The sequence below is a fragment of the Zosterops lateralis genome, assembly GCF_965231275.1.
Source record: "Zosterops lateralis genome assembly, chromosome: 14".
Lineage (NCBI taxonomy): Eukaryota > Metazoa > Chordata > Aves > Passeriformes > Zosteropidae > Zosterops > Zosterops lateralis.
This window is the reverse complement of record NC_139774.1, coordinates 1,258,314-1,281,558: the sequence shown is the minus strand read 5'-3', so window position 1 is coordinate 1,281,558 and position 23,245 is coordinate 1,258,314. Positions and strand designations below refer to the sequence as shown.

The 23,245-nt window shown below is 48.6% G+C and overlaps 1 protein-coding gene across 3 annotated transcripts in view; it reads left to right on the top strand.

Moving 5' to 3' along the window:
* SIL1 (SIL1 nucleotide exchange factor) overlaps window positions 1-23,245 on the top strand; it is a 92,593-nt gene that overhangs the window by 41,360 nt on the left and 27,988 nt on the right. For 2 of the 3 annotated variants that reach the window (XM_083871893.1, XM_083871892.1), the window contains 4 exons: window positions 7,705-7,825; window positions 11,675-11,771; window positions 14,052-14,243; window positions 18,745-18,866. In XM_083871893.1, coding sequence (XP_083728019.1) covers window positions 7,705-7,825; window positions 11,675-11,771; window positions 14,052-14,243; window positions 18,745-18,866 — 532 coding nt within the window. The remainder of the gene's footprint in view (window positions 1-7,704; window positions 7,826-11,674; window positions 11,772-14,051; window positions 14,244-18,744; window positions 18,867-23,245) is intronic. The other variant, XM_083871894.1, reaches the window with a different exon arrangement.

The following is a 23,245-nucleotide window of genomic DNA, read 5'->3' as shown; positions in this document are numbered from 1 at the left end:
GCTTTCACATCTCTAATCAAGGGTTACTTTGTGGAGAGCCCCTTCCTTGTGAGGCTTTGTTCTCTGCTAGCTGTGGATTGAATCACGGGAGGAGGGATTGGATTCTGGCATCATTTTAAAAACATTTTCGTTTTATTTGCTGAGAAGAACAAATTACAGAGAAGACCTCTCAGTGCTGGGACAAAAGAGTGGCTCTAAAACCCTTTTCAGCCAAACGAGTGTTTGAGCTGAAGGCCTGATGGATGGTGTTTAAAGACATGGTTATTGCAGCAAGGTTGGCATTAAAAATCACAGGGTGCAAGAAAGTTCTCCCAAGGGTTACTGTGAGGGTGTGTCTTGTCATCTTGGTTGTGAGGAGCTCTTAACACCCCAAGTCCACCCAGTGAGCTCTGTGGCATCAGCCACAGGAGAGCAGTAGCACAGCATGCACCAGTGGGTCACTTCTATCTTGCTAAATGACAAACTGGAATGGGATCAGCACTTTTGGGGTAGCATCACTGCCTGTGGCAGGAGGGCTGGAACTGGATGATCTTTAAGGTCCCTTCCAACCCACACCATTCCATAATTCTTTCCTGCCCCCTGTTCAAATGGGGCTGAAGTCCAGCAGAAAGCAGTGCTGCTGCTTTGGGACTAGTGAGGAGCCTGGGCAGGAACACACTTGGTGTTGGGATGTATCAGAACAGGGTGGCTTTGGGACTTTCCCAGGAATGGCTTTGCTGCCAGCAGCAGTGCTGGGTGTTGAACAGGGGACAGATTCACCCTTGGCAAGCTTGAAAGCATTTCAGATGGCTTCTGTCCCTGCTCTACTGCAGCATGGAACAAAATCAGTGTTGGAGAAGATGTCATACCTAGACATCACTGTTCTGACAGGTCAATTTCCAGGACATTTATTAACATAGCTTGGAATGTCACGGAAAGGTTTGTCAAAAAAACCTAACCGACTGAAGTGTCTTACATGAGGCTTCCTTGGTTGTGGTGCTTTTAACTCTTCATTCAGTCTCTCAACAACTCATCCCATTCAGGCCATTCTGGAAGACCCTCAGTGATGTCTGTGGCTTGGGGATCAGGCCCTGCCTGCTCCCTGAACATTTGGGTGCCCTGGGAAGGCAGAAGGAAGCAGCATTGTGAATTGTTTGTTCATGCTGTAAGGACAAAACTCCTCTCTTAGGGTTTCCTCTGCAATCCTAGGAGGAGAAGGACATCTCTGTCCTTGTCAGCCCTCTGGGCAATGATCAGACAGAAGAGCAGTGATGAAACCAGGCTGGCAGCACCAGGACTGGTCACTCGCAGGCAGAGGCAGCACAGCTCCTTCAGCCTGAGCTGGGCAATGCCTGGGAGAGGTGGCACGATGGCACTGGGCATGGTGCATCACCCCAGGGGCTCATCCTGCATCCCATCCTTGGCAGAGCTCATGCTTAAGGGACAGTTTATGAATGGGGACAGCATACAGTGATTTTATAAAAGAGTTTTCTCTAGAATTAATTGCAGTAGGTAACAGAGCCTCTGCTGTCACTGGTTACCTGAGAAATCAAGAAGAGGTGACCAGGCTGGTGCTTCTCTGAGGAGATGCTGTGCTCAACAGGCAGCTGTGGCTTTCCAGCAGTACAATGGGAGTAAGAGCTGCACAGGGAGTGGATTTGTAAAGCATTTCTTCCAGCATCACAGGAGTTTGTGCTTGGAATGTGCACACAGGTGTCTGAGCTTCCTCCCTGCCTGAGGTGGGGAGTGCTGGGGTTGCTGGGCAGCTGCTGGGGGAGATTCCAGGCCTGGTGCTGTGAAACCTCCCCAGCAGCTATCAGGAGGAGGTGACATAGATCATATTAAGGACATTTTCCACTTAATTGGGAGGAGTAGTGAGTGCCAGACAGTGAACTAATGCAAAAGGCTGTAGCTGAGTGAAAAAGGGACAGAAATAAATAAAATTAAAATCAGGCTCTGTGCCTCTTCTTCCCATCAGTAATCCATCTCTTCCTTACCTGTGTCGGCTACATGTCTTCCTTTCGTGTATAAAAATGTTTTGAAGTAAAAGACAATCTCGAGAGTGGTAGGACTTGCCTTTGTAGGAAAGAAAGAAAAAAAAAAAAAAACCACAACAAAACCCACAAAAAACAAAAAACAAACAAAAAAAAAACCCACAAAAAAACCCCCAAAAAACCCCCAAAAAAATAAAAAAAAAAAGGAGGCAGACTTTGCTACTTCCTTGCTCAGCGGCTCTTACCAGAGTCTGAGGTCAGGGTGTGAGCTGAGCCCCCCAGACTGGGCTTGGCTCCTCTGTTTTCCTCCGAGCACCCTGGTGTGGGACATCCCATCCAGCCAGGCACAACTGGAGTCAGGCACAGTGTCCCCCTGTGTGCCACTAGCATGTGATGCCCCAGCCCCAGCCAGTTCCCCAGCCCTGGCACTGGTGACTCCTAGAACCAGGCATGCAGCTGTGGGGAGCTCTGCTGCTCCCCGGGATTTGTCTCCTGGTGGTTTTTAATCATTATTTTATTAACGGAGAAGGTGCCATCAGATAACTTACTGTGGATGCTCTGTCAGTGTGATTATTTCAATACTGCAGCACTGCCGGTGTGTTTTGCTGGAACATTCACATATTGATTCCAGATTCCTTTGTTGCCTGTACTAGAAAGAAAGTCCCTTTTCCCTCACTCCCTGCGTGGAGAGAAACAAAGAGTAAAGGAAGGTAGATGTTATCTGAGGCTTGCTCACATATTGAGGTAGTTTTTGAGAGCTGCAGAGCCACTTACTGACTCATAACTGGGGCTTGTTTTCAAACCTTGATAGATTTTTGAATTCTCTTAATGACAAACAAGGATGCTCATTTGGGGACAAGCTAGGGATCTGCATCAGTGAGCTGGATCACCTTTGTTCTGTCTGCTCCAGGCTTCCCAGGGGACTGAGTGGTGCTGGAGGGGGAGAGTCTTGTGTCTCTCTTTGGCTCCTTTTGCTGGGCAGTCAGTGGCTGGTAGCTTTATCCAAGGGAGTGGGGATGGGACAGGAAGGGACAGGATGTGTTGAGATGGGGACTCCACTGCCAGGAGTGCAGTGAGTTATTGCACAGCCTTGGTGGGAGGTTCACAGGTCAGTGTTTGATGTGCAACTTCCCTGCCTGTAGCTGTGCAGTGAGTTGGGGCTCAGCCCTGTCCCCATACTGGAACACAAACCCACTTGTGGGCAGCAGCATGTGGAAGGATGTGCTGGAAAGGAGCCAGGCAGGATGAGACCTTTCTCCTTTAGTGAGGAAACACAGCTGGACATTTGGTTGGTCTAGAAAAAGAGAGATGGGGTTCTTTGGATATCACTGCATGCTGCATATTCCACACAGCAGCCCTCTGCTTTTAGTAATGTGGTGCACAACGTGCCTGATCCTCCCTCAGTTGTGAGCCTGGGGGAAGCATGTCCTGTTTTCATTTGTTTATTTATTTATCATCTTGTTTTCAGCCCCTGCAAAGCTTGATATTGGTGTAGAGCCTGGGAAATGTGCACAGAGCAGAGTAACAGATAGTTGTGATTTGGTTACAAGGCAATAATTTAAGTGGACAGGTTTAGCTGATAACATAAAGCACATGAGAGAAATCGCTTCGGTTTATAAATGTCAGCAGAGCCCCTGCGAGTGAGCTGCTGCCTGGTGCTGCTGCTCCATCCAATATATTATAAGGAGATATAAACAGATGTCTGAAAAAATCTGGCTGACCAAGATTAAAAGAATGGGGCTATAAATTAAGGTCTTCCTCGGTGTCTCTTTAAGCAACTTTATGGAGAGAGCGCCTCCAAATAAACAAGTGCTAATGCTCAGAGGGGTCTCCAGGAGGTTTGGGCTGCAGAGGCTTAGGCACATGGCAGCACCCAGGGATGGGGACAGTTTGTGGGGACAGCAGTGTCAGAGCTGGCATGGGAGACCAAAGCCTGTCCTGGTGCTTTTGCAGCTGATAAAGGGATTATATCAGGAGCAGGAATAATGCCATCCCTGCAGTGTCGCCACAGGATCAGTGTCTCCTGCTTAGAAAATAAATGCTGTCACTCTGCTTTGACATTTATTCCCAGTAAAGACCTTGTCATTTGTGCAGTGACGAGGGTTTTATCCTCTGGGAGTACTTTACCTGTTGGGCACTGTCTTCTTGGCTGTGAGGCAGCTGGGTGATTGAGGGGCAGGTGGGTGGCACGTCCCCAGCAGAGGCACTGGGAGCTCTGCTCAAACCCTGTGGCTTTCTCTTGATCCATCATCCCAAGGTGATGCAGTAACATATATTCAAAATGAGAGCAGGTTCAGACTGGATATTAGGAAGGAATTCTTCCGTGGGAGGCTATGAGACCCTGGCACAGGGTGCCCAGAGAAGTGTTTCAGGCCAGGTTGGACACTGGGACTTGGAGCAATCTGGGACAGTGGAAGATGTCCCTGCCCATTACGGGGGTCGCACTGGATTAGCTTTAATGTTCCTTTCCACCCAAACCATTCTGTGATTCTATGATTCTGTGACTTTATTTTTAACTTACTTTAATTTATTTTAGTTGTGGTTAAAAAAATCCCAAGTGTGGGATATTTTTTTAAGTGGTAAGGAGTACAAAACAGTTGTGGGGGCGGGAGTTTGCTGCTTCCCCCTCCACAGCTGTAGCCCTTCTGGCAGGTTCATGGAAGGGATTTCACAGCTATTTCTACTCACTGGGTAGTTAATTTAGAGCTGGGAAATTAATTAGAATGGAAACTCTTCTTTCCCTTTATGCGGGGCAAGGGATGAGGTCTGGCAGCTGTAGGATTTGCAGCTCTCTGGGAAGAGGGGCCATTCAGTAATGAATCTATGCAGTGCCTACCTGTGGATACACATCTTTTATTTGTCTGAGATGTCAAGGAGAAAAAATGTTATAAAATGGCTTAAATATTGATGTGTTTTTATACTTTTTAATTGAGTTTCATTTCCCAAATGCAACCTAATGCAAACAATAAGTAAAAAATTAATTTCTCTCGGGAAAAAGCTATTAACAGAATGATTCTGTTTTAGCAGGATGTGAAGCTGTGTAATTGCTTACATATGTATTGCTTCAGTGTGTGCTCCCAGTTGTTGAATAGTATCAAATTATAGGAATCAAAGAGAATCAACTATTTTTAAGGGAAATGTCTAGAAGCTACATGCTGAAACATGATTAAAATTCAGGATTTCCAGCTTATTCGTCTAAATCAGCAATTTTAATCACATTATTCAAGTCAACCACCCTCAAACACACTTTTGACTTCAAAATACCCCAAACTAAATAAGACAGAAGACCTTCCTTGAACAGATGTAACATTTTCAAGTGGCAATGTCAATCTTTTTGCTGAAAACAGAGATGTTTTTCATGGTTTATTTATTAAAGCAGCACATTTGTCCTGCTGTGCCATGAACCTGGGCTACTGTGCAGAGCGGCGAGGAGAAACCCCTGGAGCACTGAGGGCTGCTTAAATACATCAGGGCTGGGATTTTTGCTCTGGGGTTGGTATGCTCTTGGTTAAATCTCGTTTAGTGTGCAAAGCCAGGAGCAGGAAGGGTTTGTACTTGGCTGATGCAGCCTCTGTAGTTTGGCTGTGCTGGGTGTGGAGCTTGTGAGCTCCAAACCAGGTCCAGGTTTGGTTTTGTTTCCTGCTTGCTGAGAAAAGAAATGGGAGGGCTGGGCCCCCCTACCCGGCCCTTCTGGAGCGTGCTCCTGTGCTTTCCCTTTGGATGTTTCTCTCAAGCAAAGCCCATCCACCTCCTTCCTCTCCCCTGGCAGGCGGGAGGCTGATGAGGCTGGATGCAGCAGGAGCACAGCAGCCGGAGCGCCCTGTGCTCTGCTCCCCTGACAGGGGCTATTCCTGGCTGTGTGACAGCCCAGAGCTGCTGCAGCCACTGCTGGGGCTGTGACCCAGCGTTGGTGACATGGCCAGGAAAGCCACTGACCTTGGGGGAGGCACCCAGCTCGCTCCTCGCTTTGCCCCTGAGTGCGTTGGTGTCTGCGGAGGAGGGATTGTCCTCCCCTGTCCGTGTGCTCAGCACGCAATGGCATTTCACCTTACTACAGTTTGGGCTGGAAGGAACCTTAGAGCCATCTCCATCCAGGGACATCTCCCAGCAGACCAGGTTATCATTTGCTGTTTTCCTTGCTGGCGGAGCCCTGTGTTGGTGTCTCCTGAGCCAAGGACAGGAGATGTGGTGTTGCCCTTTTCATGGATATCCTGTAAACTCCTTTCTGACCAGCACGTCCCAACTCCACCACCAGTGAGAGGCACAGATTGGAGATGGCACAAAATTCCTGCAGAGCCCAACTTCTCAGCATGGGAGGATGCTGCCATAGATAGAGATTAAAGGTCCTGTGTATCACAGGTTCAAGGAGCCGGAGGAGGTTGGGATGTGTCCATGGAAAGCATTCCAAGTGTGGAGGAGGCACATCTAGCCTGTTCTCCCACAGTTTAAGATAGGGAGATAATCACATCTGTCCTCTCATATATCTAATCAATGCAACTTCCAGCGGACAGGACTGATGGAGAGAAAGAAGGTCTACCAGAAATGCAAACCTTGCTTTAATAGGAAATCCTCCAAGATGGATTTTCTTGATTTTTCTGAATGCATTTACACCTACTGGATGACTACAGGCTTTGAAATATTTGTCTGAATTGTGACAAACATCCCAGTCTTATGTAGGAAGCACCAGGTCCTTTGATCAGGGAAATGTCTCTTTGGTCTTGAACAGGGAGGGATCCATCCAGTTGTTCCTGAGCCCAGAGCTTTTCGTCTGTGAGTACATGTATTTATTGTACAAAATAATTACCCTTGTCTTCACTTCTCTTTGGTAGGAGATGCTCCCTGTCTCCTGCAAGCTGTTACTCTATCCCAGGGATCTTTTTAGGTAAAAGGAAAAGAGAAAGGAAAAAAGCTGAATAGGGAATCCTCCTCAGGAGGGAGGAGCGTGAGCAGCTGTGGTCTGTCTGTCCATCTGTGAGCAGCTCTGTGGCTGTTCAGCTGCAGCTTCACTGTTCTGGGCAGGCAGAATTCCTACATTAGGAGAAGAAGAAATGCCATCAAGAAATAGCAACCACATATTGCCTTCTCTTCACCCCGGTGCTGGGCTGGCCATTGAGATGTGTTTGTGGTGAACTGGTGAAAAACACTCTGAATTTTCTATATTTTCTGCATTTAAAACTGAAGCTTAATGTATTTGGTGTATTTTTGTTGGCAGACAGTAGTGATCATAAATTCCTTTTAATACAGTATTTCCACACCAGCAGAGCCTTGATGTGCAGCATACCTGGCTGTACTCTGTGGGATGCTTTGATTTCCCTTTGGCAGCTGCATTTTATTCTGTCTGCCCCAATCAGCAACAATTCGTCTTTCCCCATGTAGCCTCCAATTCCACTTCTGGTGTGGAGTTTTAGTGCTCTGCTGGGACCTGGGCTGGAAGGGAGGAAGGAACCAGTGTCTGCTGGGCTCAAGGTTCCACCTCCACTCTTGATCAGAGCCAGCCTGGCAGCACAGGGACACCTTTGGTGGCTCAGGGTGGCATTTCTGGGAGGGAAAAGCAGCACTTAAGGATGCTGCTGGATGGGAGGGGGGTCAGTGGTGGATATCCCACTCCTCACTGTGTGGGCTGGAGCTTTTCTCCCCTTCTCCCAGGGAGGAGCATGTGCCTTCAGCTCCCAGTTCCTCCCAAAGCTGGAGCAGTGCACATGCTCTGAAATAACGTGACCTTTGTTTGTAGGTCAGACTGTTCCTGCAGGGTCACATGTGCGGCTGAACCTGCAGACAGGAGAGAGAGAAGCCAAGCTCCCAGACAGAGAAAATGGGGAAAGTGACACGAGAGAAGAGAGAAGAAGGAAAAGGTACAGACATGCAAGGCATTGAGTTGGGTGGGCTGTGGGATTCATGCCTTTTATTAGAGACAGGTTCCCTGGTTCACTCAATTACTGCCTCTTTCTGAGACTTAATTGCTGGGTTAGGAGCTCAGCAGTGCTGAAAGCAGAACCCTGTCCTTTGTGATCCCTTTGGGATGGTGGGGGAAGTGCCCTGAGTGCATATTCAGAGGCACCTTCATGCCTTCGACTGCCACTACAACAAACTAGATTGGCAACGTGGCTTCTTTGTCTTTGGAAATATCTGCAGCAATTGGTCTGACACTGCTTTCTGAGCCCAGTCCTTGGGATCAGGTGTGAGGGCCTGAGCCAGGTGCTGTGTCCTGGCTGGGAGCAGCCCCAGAGCCTTAGCTGCACACCAGGCACTGCCAAAACCCCTGGAGAGCACACCTTCCCTGCACCCACCTTTCTAAAGGTGCTTTAAATGTTAGCTGGTGCTGACTTTCTCCTTTGAACCCTCTGAACAAAGACTGGTTTAGTTAGTCTGGGGAGTTTCTCTCCTGAAGTGTGTGGGATTTCCCCCTGCTGCCTGTGCTGGGGGTGCTTGGGGAGTGTGGGGCTTTGGGGGCAGCTGCCCGGGCAGGGGCTGAGCTTGGGGCCCTGTTGGGCCCATGGCAGCAGCACCCACAGGGCCCAAAGCCCCCTGGCCCCTGCCCAGCACAGCCTGCACTGCCCTTCCAGCTGCCACCCGAGCAGGGCACAGGGGCCAGTGGCTGCTGCCAGCGGCAGGAACGTGGGCAGGGTGAGGATTCCCTTGCTTGGCTTTTGTCTCTTGGACAATCTGGGCACAGGGCAATGCAAAGCAGGAGGGGAAACAAAGGCTGGAGCCTTTGGAAGCTCCAGGCCTTAGCCATCAGCCCCTGCAAGCACCCCAGATCCAGGTCCCACCGTTCCCAAGGCTGTCATGGCCTTCAGAGCACGAAGGTGGATTTTGCATCCCTGTGGCCTGATGCCGACTCTCGGCCCAGGACTCCCTGTAGCTACAGCAGGAAGGGTGGCAGAAGGTTTTCTGCCTGCTTTGGTGGCATCGCTGCAGGGGCTGCTGCTGTCAGAGCCCCCTCTCTGCTGGGGACAGCTTTGCTCTTGGGGACACCACTCTGCAACAGCCCAGGAACATGAGCAGTGCCCAGGGCCAGGAGTGGTGTCGGTGGGACCTCTGTGCACAGGGACCCCCAGCCTGGGGGTGGCCGTGCCAGCACCCCCAGGGACCTCCAGCCCTGGGAGCCCTGAGCAGGTGGATACCACAACTGTGCAAACGCTGTCTATAAAAGTGGAAGCCACTACTTCTGTCCTTGCCCAAGAGAAATGCAAGGGGAAGTCGGGTTTTAAATTAAATAGGATTTATTAACTGAAGATCAACAAAATGTAGGATTTACAGAACATGCTTCATTATAAGAATCCTTATAACAACAACAATCTATGGAACATACTTACATGGGATCCTTCAAAACATATTTACAGAAAACCTCTTAACATGTAGAAACTATCTACAGAGGGGTCATACCTGTGGCCATCACCTCCGTCAGTCTGGGAAGAAAGGACGCAGCAGAATGGGACTCATCCGAGCACGGTGTCCCTGAGTGGGGCCATCCAGCCCACCCCCAGCTTGGATGCAGGGGACCCACTCTGCCTGTGGGCAGGGCATGGGGAGCATCTGCCTGTCCTGCTCCTGAGGCTCTATCCTTATCCCAGGATCATGGGCTCCTCTTCATCGTTCTCATCAACCTCCATGTCCATGATATCCTCCACATCAACCTCCATGTCCATGATGTTATCCTCCACATCAGCCTCCATGTCCTCAACACTCTTCTTCATCCACCTCCATCATTTGTTCCAAAATCACCACCACGTCCACTTCCATCTCCTCCTCGGTGTCTCTGCAATCTGCATGAGGCAGTACAACCTCACAGTGGGGTCCCTGTCCCACACCATCCATCCCCACAGGGCTGCAGCCAGCCCAGGCAGTCAGGGGGTGCCCCCCTCCCTGGAATGGCACTGTACCTCCACTGGGACAGAGTGCACATCCTGCTGGTGCTTCAGTGCAGGCAGCAGGAAAAGTCCAGGCAGCAGGAACAGCTCAGCAGCAGTGGACAGAGCGCAGAGGGCGTGAGACCTGACCTGAAGTGCCCACTGTGCTTATTTCTAGGTCCTGGACGTTGCACCTGGAACACTTCGGGAGCTGTTATGTCATAGAAATTTCAGGGCCACTCCACAGTGGGAGATGAGGATGACAGAATGATTAAATCCTTGAATGGTTTGTCTTGGAAGGGAGCCTAAAGATCATCTGGTTCCAACCGGAGCAACCTCCCACCACACCGAGTTGCTCTGGGCCCTGTTCCAACATGGCCTTGGATGTTACTGGGGATGGGGCATCCACAGCCTGTCTCCACAGGTCCCTGTGTCAGGGACAACCACCCTCACAGTCAAAAACTTCCCATCATCAAATCTCTTCCAATTCTCCTTCAGTTTGATCCCATTCCCCCTTGTCCTGTCACTACAGTTCCTGAGGAAGAGTCACCCTCCTGCTTCCCTGTAGCCCCTTTACTCACTGGAAAGGTGCTCTGAGGTCTCCATACAAGCTTCTGCTCTCCAGCCTCAACAGCCCAGACTTTCTCAGCCTTTCCCCATAGCGGAGGTGCTCCAGTGCCCTCAGCAACTTTGTGGCTTCCTCTGTCACTCACAGCCTCTCTGGGGACAATAGGGGACATCAGCCCTGGGGGTGTCCGAGAACTGAGGGAAGGCACTGGCCTTAGGAACTGCCAAAGCCCAGGAGCTCTGCCGTTCCCAAAGTTCTGGAGAGAGGAGGAGAAAATGAACAGGAGCAGTGCAGGGAGCCTGAATCCCAGAGACTGAAAGCTGATGATCCTGGGTGCCTGTGCTGTGTTTGTGGAGGGTTTAAGGATGCCCCTGGTATCTCTTCCAGGGCTCTGGGGGATATTTTTTGGTGTAGGAAGTCCAGAAGAACATTTCTGATCACTGATGCATAGGAGACAGGTTTTGGCAGAGATAGAGGTTGAATTTTCCTGGGATGGGAAAGGAAGGAGATGGTTCTATTTCTGGAAAGAGCAGCCAAGCAAATGGCTGCCAGATCTTGATGTTTCGGGGGGTCACTGTGCACAGGGGGTCCCACTGACCCAGCGCTGGGCCCTGCTTGAGTTCCTGAGCTGGGGCAGAGCCGTGTCCCCCAGAGCAAAGCTGTCACCAGCAGAGAGGGGGCTCTGACAGCAGCGGCCCCTGCAGCGATGACACCAAAGCCTGCTCAGTGACTCCTGCTCAGGGCATGGAGATGTCCTTCAGTTTCACAATGCCTCAGCAGCTGCACTTCCTTTCTTTCTGTGCAAGAGTGATTGTGGCACAGGTGAACACTCCTTGATCCAACAAAAAAGGGATAAAGTTCAAGATGAGGTCTTTTTTGGAATTCCTGTGTAATTTCTGTGTGGATTTACCCTTGCCCTAACTCTGTACAATGCTCATAAGCTGAAATCTCCAGGTTGAAGCTTTCAAGCCTCTAGCAATGATTTAGTGGTGCTTCTTTAGCATAGGAGTGCTTCTTCTATTGGAACATAAAATTCTGAGGTATCAATTAATCAGGTGTATTTATTGTGTTAGGTCTTGAGATTTTGGTTTAGCAGGCTGATTGCAGAGCCCCTGCAAACCCCACACAGAATCCAGCACTCAGACCAATCTCCTCTTGAGCATGGTGGTTTTTTCATTCCTTTCCTCCTGCCCTTAGCCATTGCTAGAATGTCACAGTGAAAATAGAATAGAGGCAGTTGTTCACTTGTAACATGTTCTGGTTTGTTTTGTTTCTTCTGCAAGGCTGGGCAAGGTCGATGTCAATGCAAATTCATTCACATCTGAGGAGCTCAAAAAGGCCTTGGCTAAAATGAAAGAAAGTGAGAAGGCCGAAAGGAAGGTGAGTTTCCTGTTTCTAAAGCAATGTACAGTGTAGGGATGTGAACACACCCTGTTAAACACTGCAGAAATAGAATGGTTAAAATGATTGCTTGGAAAACACTGTGCAAACTAATCTTGTGGTGAATATGGACCTAAAATATCTTTGCTAACCCATTAGTGATATTGTTCCCTGACATTTCTGTATGAACCTATGATTCTGTTAATGGTTTGGGTTGGAAAAGACCTTAAAGCTGATCCAGTGCCACCCCTGCCTTGGGCAGGGACACCTTCCACTCTCCCAAGCTGCTCCGAGCCCTATCCAACCTGGCCTTGGACACTTCCAGGGTTGGAGCATCCAGTGTTCTCTGAACAACATAATTTATCTGTTCCACTGTTCCATTCACAAAAATGTCTGCAGAGTCCAAAGGGAACTGGATTGCAGTTGACAGTATTTACAGAAGGAGTTACCTTCCCTTTCATTACTCTCCTTGCTTTCTGTTTCCAGCCTCGTGCCCTGGGTAGCAAAACCCAAATGGCCAGGGTGAAGCAGGGGGTAAAGTTTCCTTACACAAACTCCAAGTTGTCCATTTAGTTACAAATAATCCACAACCTGAAGTAAATAGGTGGGATGATGTGTGACTCATCAGGTGCATCACAGCCTCTTTCCCTTCTCCCCCTCAGCAGCATTTCTTTAACCCTCGCTCCTCCTGCTGCCTTGGTGTTGGCTCACTCAAACGAAAACTGAAAGAGGAGTCAAAGCTCCAAAGTTTTGGTGTCACAGAAAGGCTTTTTCTCTCCCTATGTGGCAGCAGGACATGATTTTGTTTGCTGGGAGATTATTTCCATAGCAGTGTTGCTGATTGATTGCAGGGCTGCTGGAAAGGTTTGCTGGAAATGAGGATCATTGAAATACAAAAATTAGAGATACTCTATTAGGTGAAAATAAGCCATATTTTAAAACCCCCTGTTAGAATAGCTTTTGTCCCAGCAACTGAGCTAAAAGCAGTTACATCTAATGGACCTAAAGTATTCCATTTGCAGTCACTCCTGCAGAGAGCAAATCCATCATTGAAGGCTCTTTGTCAGAGGAAATGGAGTTACACTGAGCCCCTCTGTGCTCCAGCACAGGCAGTTCAGGGTGCTCGGGGGTGGGCATGGGCTAGGCTGGGATTAATTACCTGTGGTAATTAATCATTCCATTGACACAGCTTTCACTTCCATTGCTCACTTGGTTTTCCCCCCGATGGCTCCAGCCCTTGGCTTCTGTTCCCTCATGAGGAGCAGGACGTGCAAACCCTCCAGCTGGGGCTCACTCTGCATATAAACACATCTTGGTATTTGTGACAAATCCCTTTCAAAAGCAGCTTTCTGCCTTTCTCCTGTCCTTGGGGCAGCCCAGGTCCAGCCTGGCCTCTCTGCTGCTTCTGTCCCTTGCAGCAGCAGGCTCTGTCCCCAGTGCCACCAGTGCTGATGTTTCTGCACCTCTGGGGCTCTTTGAGATCTCTGACGGATCCTTTCCTCCTCACCACATGTTTTGTGTCAGCTCTTTTGGTTCAGGGCAGCCCTTGGGGTGCTGTTTCTGCGAGGGAGATGAGCTGTGCTCAGGACAGACTGTCTGCTGGCCAAGCCCTGTGGCACAGCACTTCAGCTGCCCCCAGCTTATCACTACTCCTCCTGCATTCCTTTCTGACAGCTTCTGTCCCCACACCTCTCCCTGGGAGATAGAGCCATCATGGAATGTGTTCAATGCTTGGAATGGTGAAAGCATCTTTGTCTGTGTCCGAGATCTCCTTGGACTCACTGGGTACTTTGGGCTGGGTGGGACCCCTGGATCTCCAGCCTCATGTCCAGTTCCAGAGAGGTTCAGCTGTAAGATCAGGGAGGTGGCTCAGGGCTTTTTGCAGCCAGGTTTTGAGAATATCCACTTGCAGGCAAACAGAGAACAGCAGTGCTGCTGCTGTGGGCTTGATGTTGAGCTGGAAGAAGATGAGATGTAGGAATGGTGTACAAATGCTGTATAGATGTAGAAGTGGTGTACAGATGCTGTATAGATGTAGAAGTGGTGTACAAAGCCCTACTTCTCCCTCGTGCTGTGGATATCTCACAGGTAACTGGGTTCCTGGGCTTCTCAGAAGGACCCTCCAACCCTGCCCCTGCACCTCTGGTGCACAGTAGTAAATCCATTGGCACAAACAGCCAGGTTCCCTTTGTAAATCTGGGGCTGGTGTTCCTTTCTGTGTCTGTCTTGTCTCTCTTCATCTCCTATCTTCACATCTGGTTTCTTCCTTCTGTTTCCAAGGCCCGAGAGGAAGAGGTGAGGAAGAAGTTCCGGCCCATAGAGCAGCTGAAGGAGGAGTTTGAAAAGCTGAACATGAAGATAGAAACAGATTATGAAATTATGGTTAAATTAATCAGCAAATTCAACAGCTCTGCCTCCACGCTGGATGAAAAAGTAGCGGCACTTTATGATCTCGAATATTATGTTCACCAGGTAACAAGAATGCCTCAGTAACTACCATGTAAAATCCAGGGGATACAGTGTCATAAACAGGGTTTTATTTTTCTTATCAGTATCAGGTAATACAAATTGCTTAATTACCATAATCCTGGGACAATAACAGACAGCAGAGGACTAGTGCAGGCTTATTTTATATCCAGGTTGGAATTAATCACTGCTTGTGCCAGGAGCCAGCAGTATCCTAGTAGTTGCCTGATTTGTTGTCTGTTCTCAGGCTGGTTTTCTTATCCTCTCTTTTTCCTCTTTTATCTGCTTAATGTTACAAAATGGGGTTTTAGCTGCCATTTTTGGGTAAGTAGAGTGGTGGCTGCTAAGAAAATAATTATTTTCTCTCTGCTTTGATGGTAATCTGCCATGGTTGAGGGTAGGTGCCCTTACATCAGTTCACAGAGAATGTCTTTGTACCAGGGAAAGTGACAGCCACCCAAAACCCTTTATTTTGTCTTGGTGTGAGTAAGCAGTGGCATGTAGAGCCTCGCTGTGCTAATTAGCTCTGTGTGAGGGTGAACATATTTCCTGGCATCTCACTTCCTCGGGTTTGTGCTCACACTTTCCCCCCCTCCCTCTGATCTCTCTTGCTCTGCTTTCAGCTCACACATTCCTACCTCCCCTTGGATGCAGCTGCAGGCACAGAGCTCTGCTCCCCCAGGCTTGGTGCCTTTCTTGGTGCCACCCCTGGGAGGGTGTCTGGGCATCCAGCCTCTGCTCTGCTGTGTGGAAAGGGACTTGGCTTCTCCCTCCCCAGTGACTGGGAGAGCCTGGAGTGTACTGGAAGAGTTTCCAGTGGCACTTTGTCATTTCAGAGGGTGAGTGGGACAACTCTTGGGAGGTGCCAGTGCAAAGCCCTTTCACTGGAACAGCACTTGTTGAACCAAATGTGGTATTTTGGGGGCAGGTTGCTGAAGTGTTGCTGCTGTGAGAGAGGGAGTCCATGTGCCAGCTGATAGAAGTGCTATTTCCAGGGCTCTTTGTCTTGAATTTCCACTCTGAATCGCCGTTGTGGGCATGCAGAGGCTTCCTTGCTATTTGTTCTCCCTGCTTTTGTGTCACTGACGGCATCTGTGTGACTCAGAGAATAACTGTGAACAATGGGCACCCAAAGAGCTTCATATTTGTACTAAGGGCTAATCTTGCTTGATTACAGGTGCCAGAGCATCAGGCAAGTGCTAAAAAGCAACCCCCAAACGCCCTGGGATGCTTTGGATTCCAGCATAACTGGGACTATTCCAGCAGAAAATCCTTGCAGCATGGGATGGGGCAAAAAATTTCAGAATGGCAGAGAAGCAGGGACTGGAGCATCAAAGGAGAAGCACATGCAGCATCAAAGGGGTCAGAGAGGGGGAATGGCAGGAGGCTGGCGGGAGCACAGAGGCTCTTTGTGCGCCGATCACAGCGCTGCTCTGTGCCCGGGCTGTCGGGGCAGATGGCTGGGCAGCACCTTCTCATCAGGCAGGAAGCTGATAAGAAATACGACTTGTCTCTAAGCCAGCATGGCTTTTCCTCCTCTTTCTTCTTCCAGTCAGTTGAATGCATCCAGAGCATTATCTGTGTTTGGGACTGACTTTAGCAGCACTGGCTTAATGTAATTACTGAACAGCAGCCAAAGGACGCTTGTGCCGCATAACCCTGGAAGGACTGAACTGTCAGGACTCCTCTGCAGCGAGTCACAGCTGTGCCGTGCCATGAGAGTAGGGGATCTTTGCAGGTGTGGGTGGCCCAGGCCACGTGTGGGGCCACTTTGCTGGTCCCACCTTCCTCAGCCTCCATCAGAGCAGTACCATGCCACGGGTTTTCATAACTGTTCAGCTCCTGACCATCCTGCTGCTGCCTCCAGGGCACGAGATGCCCTGTGGAGTGGAAAATGCCATGCCCTGGAGGGTGTGCAAGCAAAGGCTGCTGTTCCCTGCTCTGTGTCGCAATCAGGAGCCCCCCAGAGCAGTGGGGTGTGGGGCAGCTCGTACCTTGGAGCGTGCCGTGGGAGCCGTGGCCAGTGCCCAGCCCGGGGAGAGAGATGCTCTCTCCTGCTTTTGAAGAGTCACCCCAAGGGCTGTGTGTTTGCTCAGCTTTTGGTTGCCAGCTCTGGTTTGCTTTTCCTCAGCCACGATTCAGCTTGGCATGTTTGGGAGCCCGTCTTGGAGACGGAGCAGGAGAGTTTGGCTCGCTGGGTTGTCTGTAATGCATAAAACCCAAATGCAAATGTGGAGAGGGCAGAGCATAACTCATAAACAGCATTCACGGTGCTTGCACAGCAGTGTGTGGAGCCAAGACCCGTTCTCAGGCATTGCAGGCTCTTTCTCTCAATTATTTACTCTGCTTATCTTCCTCTCTCCTCTTCTCTGACATGCTACACCATCTCTCTCTGCTAATTTCCTCTCCATCGCATGCGGTTGACATGCTGCTTTCCCTCGCTCTTGTTTTCTAACATTTTCTCTCTCACCTTCCCTCCCTATTTTCTTTCTCCTCCAATTCCAACCTGCTTCCTGAATAACTGCTGTCATATTTGCTCTTCTCCCATCCCTCCCCTCGCCTACTTTGCCTGTGTACTTTACTCAAGAGCTCTTTTGATCTTTGGTTTTTCTTCTGTGCCAATTTCAGTGGACTGAAGCGAGGTAGGAGCTGCTGCCTCACAGCATCTGCTGCTCCCCAGAGAGGTTAATACCTTCAAGTTGTTAAGTTTGGGGATTTTGTTGGTTTTAAAACGGTGAATAAGGGAAGGAGCTCTCATGATAGACTCTGGTTAAAAAAGATAAACACATCTTCAGAATAAGCTTTACAGCACAATTTGTATTCTGCAGTTGTGGTGTCTCTCTGACGCTGGGGCAGCACAAAGGACTCTGGTGCTGCTGAGGTTGCAGCAGTGGCTGCTTTTACCACACCAGGTGCTGGATGCAAACTCCTGCCTGTCCACACATTCCCTCTTGTGCAGAAGTCAATGTCCGATTCCAGCACAAAACCAGTTTTTACAGAGGCTGAGTAATAAAAGGACCCACTGGCAGCTGAAATTGGGTTGCTGCATAGATGTCTTTGTAGACAAAGATGGGTCTGCAGAAAAGTGAGAGATCTGGCAGGCCGGGTTTATAGGAACAATTAAAAGAACAGCATCTGAAAGGATACAAAAGCTGCTGCAAATCCTGAATCAGCCCCAGTGGACCTGCAGAGAGGAGCTTTGCAGAGGGACAGGTGGGTATTGTCCCGTTGGGGAGCAGAGATAAGCTGGAGCTCCCCAGGTCCTGCTTTGGTTGGTAACGATAGACCTGTAGGACACAAAGCTTCTTCCTTCTCCTGGGTACCTGAAATATCTGACTTAGGGCCAATTTTGATGAAGGTACATGGCTGAGATAAATATAACACTGAGCATGAAGTCATTGACTAGAAGAGTGTCCCACATGCCCTGCATGGCTTGTGGTGTTTGTCCTGTCCCACCCCATGGGGGTGGGCTTGCCCTGCTAATAACATTTTTATATTCTGTTTCCATCTGCCAACGATTGCTGTTGTCTCCCTGTCTTTCAGGGAGGAGAAATGTCGAATTTCTAAACCTGGTTTTTCTGTGCAGTTCTGAGCATTCGTCAGATTTCCTTTTAAACTAAAAAAAAAAAATCATTGAATACCAAAATGCATCGATTTGACTATGGACTGAATTTTGTACTTGAAGTACTTTGTGCTGTTTCTCTAAATTTTGTCTCTGAGCACTCAGAACCTTTTCTGATCTCCTCTCCAAGAGCAGATGCCTGCTGGGACTGTGCCTGGCTAGCCCCTGATCCACTTAGAGCCAGAGGCTGATGAATCTCCACTAATGTGTAAACTTTTTCCTCCTGGGCAGTTAATCCATTACTCTTTGCTTAGAAAAGTCATTGTGGGGCTGCTCCCTGGGGAAGCTCCTGGCTGACCCCTCCAAGCAGAGGCGGCTTTTTCTTTCCTTGTCCATGGGAAGTTGTTGATGGAACTCATGGAGAACTCCCATGCTCCTCACTCTGATGCCACCTGTGCACCCTGTTGGTGCTGACAGGCTCCTAAACATCCCTGACTCCTGGTGCTACAATTACAGCATCAATTAATTAACTGCATTTGCAAAACATGCAATTCCCTGGGTCCCCAGTAAAGGCCTGCTCAGGGGAGAGCAAAGAGCTGGATTTTTTTGACATCAGCAGCTGTACTGAGTTTTTGTCACCCCTTGAATTACCAAAATACATGTCAAGAGCAGTTTTGATAGCTATAATCAAAGTATTTGAGTTTCCAGCGATGCCTTCTGTGTGTGACAATGTCCTCCCTTGAGGACACTGTGTCTGTGCAGCCATGGCATCGCTGCTTGTGGGCAGGACTCTGCACAGTTCAGCCACAGCCATTCCCTCAGAATTTTTAATTCCTTTTGAAACTCCATGCTGGTTAGAGCAGGAGGGAAGGGATGCTCTGAGTGCGAAGGGAGGTGTTCTCCCATGGCTGGAGGTTTGTGCTGATGGGACCTGCTCTCTCCCAGGTGGACAATGCCAAGGATTTCCTGTCCATGGGTGGGCTCCGGCTGGTGATCGAGGGGCTGAACAGCAGCGAGGCCTCAGTGAAGGAACACGCTGCCTTCGTCCTGGGAGCTGCCCTGTCCAGGTGAGACCTGCCCTCAGCTGGGCTCCGGGCCTCTCTTTGCTTCTCTTGGTTTATTTCTGATAGCAGAGACTGAAAGCTGTGTTGTGACATACCACAAAACTGTCTTGTCCCCTGCTTAGCCCTTGCAACACCCATTACCCCTTCTCCTCAGTGTGTCCTGATCTTGCTCATTGGACATATCCAGAAGTAATGTGGTGTCAAATCTATGATTGTTTCTTGATTTCCCTGGGCTCCCTGTTTGTACAAAATCCAAGGGGGCAATAATTCTCCTCTCCCCTTGACAGCCCTCTCTGGGGGAAGATGTGAAGGAGGGTACAGTTACAAGGACCCTAGTGAACACCTTTGTCCTTCCTCTTCCTTGGTCCTGGGCTGCTACAGGATGGCAAGGTGCTGATTTGAGCAGCTTTTGTGGTGTTTAGAGCAGGGTTTGGGCCCCATGGACATGTGCCTCTGACATCAAAGGGGTGTTGGTTAGACATGGGGTCAGGAATAGGGTCAGCAGCCAGAATCCAGAGGAGACTGGCCTGCAGGATGTTTGACCTGCTCTACCTTATGCTGGGGCATCATGTGTAGTGCTGCAGGAGGTATCCTTGGGCTCCATGGGTTTTCCTGGTGCCCTCTTTTTGATTTATGGGTTTTGGAGCTTTGCAGGGGGTGTGTTGCACATTCAGAGGTGCAGAGGCTATAGAAATGCATTGGATGAACTCAAACTTCAGGATCAGAAGTGCAGAGTAAAAATTGAAGGTCAGGACTGTTTTATCTGCATATTTCTACACCTAAAAATACAGTCACCTTCTTCAGCATCATAAATTATTTATGGCTTAGTCTAACACATGGTCCACAGACCTGCATTTATTTGGCAATCTCGTATGCAATGCAGTTGGCCCTCAGTGTGTGTGGAGTGATGGGGCCTCGTGGACATGAGCAGGTACACAGATTTATACCAGGAAAGAATTCAGCTTCTAGTCTGAAACAGAGCCTGACTTAGTGATGACATGGAGATGCATCAGAAACAACACCTGCTCTTCATATTCTAGTGTATCTCAATCTTTGAAACAATACTGGAGTGGTTTGCTCAGGTTCTTTAGTAGCACATGGACTCCTAATTATATATTCCATACAGAGATCATGCAGAGGGTCTGGAAACATTTGCAGGCAGCTTGTGAAGTGACAGGGGCTGTTAAAGAGCATCTTTCCAGATCTACATGGAGAGACATGACACGGTCAAGGCTTCAAAAATTCATTGTCTCATTGTATGTGACAGTGTAGCAGTGGCCATGAGAGTCACACTTTTGTGTAGTATTTCTCACTCAAGTGCAAAAATCTTATTTGGAGAGAACCTCTCATATGATATGACAACATTAGACTGCTGCTTTGCAAACTTGTGGACCTTTTGTCTTTGAAGGACATTCTGACAGATGGTAATTTAGAGTGGTTTGGATGATACATTGTCTGAGAGCTCTGTTCCAAAATGTGAGGGATATTATGCCTTGGTTTGAGTTTGCTTTTTCTCCCCTTGCTGTGCTTAAGCTTTCTCAGTAGACACCTACATGCCAACTTGTCTGCTGTGTGCTCACTGCTTAATTCATTTGTTCATACATTTTCTCAGCTTACTCCATGTTCTAGTTAAACTGTCAGGGGCATTTCAGGTACTTCACACAGCATTTTGTTTTTTTCTGAGGGCTTGTTGTTTATTTCCGTCCCTCATGGTTGTTCCTGGGAGCCTTAGAGAGGTGGTAGGGCTTTCCAGTAAATTCCCAGGGGTGTCACAGCTCACTAGGCTGCAGGGACATGATCTGCTCTGTGCTTGTGTAACTGGGGCTGGTGTCAGATCCTGTGCTGGATGCTGAGCCTGGGAAGAGGCAATGGTCTGCTGCTCACCAAATGGGTCTGTGGCCACCTCCCAGGTCTCTTCATCCAGGCTGGCTCAGGCCAGCAGTTTCAAGCCAGGCAAGCATTCCCAGAGGGAGATCAGGGCATGATGATAGCAGCTCCAGAGCCTGGCATGGCAGGTCAGTAACTCCTGGCACAGCTCAGTCTGGAAGAGGGAGTTTGGCATTGTCTGTGGACAAGTGTTTAACACGGGAGGAAACCACTGGACACAGAGCAATTCCAGATGTGCCTGGGTCACATCTAGAACTTTTCAGCTCTCAGAAATACCCAGATCTTCTCTAGATTTGCATTGTCCTTAACTCTGCTCAGGTAGGGAAGCAGGTAAGGGGTGGAACAAGGACCTGCAGCACCCAGGTCCTGCCTGCATGTAGTTCTGCCAGGACCTGGCTCAGAGCTCTGTCTGTGCTGGAAGCCCATTGGAATAAAAGAGTTTTCTAGGGGATCAGTATCTTGAGCCAACAGGCCAGAGACTTGGATCAGTAAAGGCAGGAGGAAAAGGCACAACAGGGCCAGCTCATGATTTCTCCTTCCTGATATTGCTCCTATTTATTTGGCTTGAAGCAGACTTGAAAAGCAGCCACAGCACAGCATGATTTGGACCTTGGGGCACAGCGTCCTGGGGTCCAGCTGCCAGGATCTGACCTCCTGGCATCCATCTGCCTTTGTGAGCCTCTGCCACAGGAGAGGCAGATTTCTTCATCTGACAGGGAGGAAATCAAGGTTTCATCTCATGTTTCTCTTATATGTCCTTCACTTCAGGCATTTGGGTTTTAATTGCTGAGTCTGTGACCAAATCAAACATTGTTCCATCTGGTGGAGTTCTCTGAGCAGTGGCCTTATTGCATGTCTAAAACCTCATCACACTCTTACTGTTTTTAAGCCTTTAACAAAATGTTTTTCCATTCAGCAGTTTGCAAAAGTAAACTTCATTTGAACAATCCTCAAGTGCTCTGATTGCAAATAAAAGTTAAATGTACTAACAAAAATAATTGCTAGGCATGTGGGGTTGTACATTTAGTTATCCATAATTCACTTACAGCATATGCCAATACACAGCATTATCTGGATTTCCAGTGATTGCATTAGCATAAAAGCATGTTAGCATTTATCCTGTGGTACTAACATTTAAATATATATAAGTATGAAATATTAAGATCCAGCATTTTGGAGGCAAGTGAAACTACTGTCTGTAAAATGTTCCTGCATATTTTGAAGGTACACTCCAGTATCTTTGCATGACAATCAGCATTCGCACCATTGGGTCCAAACGTTACAAAAATGTCAATGTTTTATGCAAAGAGGAGCTATATTAAGCTAAAAAAAGATTGCTGATGAGAGAAGTGTCTTCTGATGTCCTCGGAGCTATTTACAGGCAGCATCTCCCTTTGTTCGTGGCATAGCCAGGCCTCTGTGCAATCTGTATCTCCATGTTTCACAAGACTGGAAATGTTAGCCAGAAAGGATTATGCTTGTGATTAAAACCTCCATTTTTGAAAACTTTACCTACAGGAAATGTTTTTCCACACCAATAATTTGAACATTTTAGTATTTTGTAATAAAAGGATTTTAATAATCCGTTTAGAAGGGGAATAATAATTTATGTTGAATGCCTTCTTGAAGCTTTATCCCAAATGCTCCCTGTGCACTTAGGGGTGAGTTGGAGGTGAGGATGAAGAGAAGTTGAGCTGTGAGACCTTCAAGACAAAGGGAAGCAGTTTGTATTTCACGGGGATGAGGCAGAAAGCTCAGAAGGTGAGGTTTTGGCCTGGTTAAAGTGGGGAACTGGGAGGGCAGCCACTTCTGCAGCTGCAGTGAGCCTTGTGGCATTTTGGCCAGACCTTTAAAAATGCCCCCGATGGTGTGGCCAGGGACAAGGATGTCCCACTGATGGTCTGAGCTGACATTTGCCATGTGTCCTAGAAAGGCATGGGGCAGTCCCAGCACAACCTCTGCCCCCAAGCCCAGCACTGCTGGGCTCTCACTCTTCCCTTTTGGCCCTGAGTGCTAAAATAATGTCACAGGACTTGGTAAAGGCTTGGGAGTAAACTCATCACTGGTAATAACTGAAGTGTGATCCTGTAGCAACACACAAGAGTTTTCCATGTATTGTCTTAGCTGTTTCCCAAAGATTAAACCCCTTAAAAGATGACCTTGTGCATCCTGAATATCCCATTCACCATTATTTGTGTTACCCAGCTCCAAGGCTCGTTCAGAGCTTGCCCCACTTTGGTAAAGCCAAGGGAGGCACAAAACATGTGTTTGCTTCTCAAGAGAAGCCTCAGAGAAGCTCCCTGAGTGATGGGCTCTGTTTCTTCCTGCTGTGCTGGGGTGTCCAACAGAGCTCAGTATCATGGGGTCACCTGCTTTTGGTTCTGCTTTTCCATTGTCTTTTCTGAGGGAAGAGAGATGTGAGAATGCTGTCTCCTTACTCCATCCATCAGTCCATTCTCCCAGAGCACAAGACTTCCCAGCTCTGTTGGAGAAGC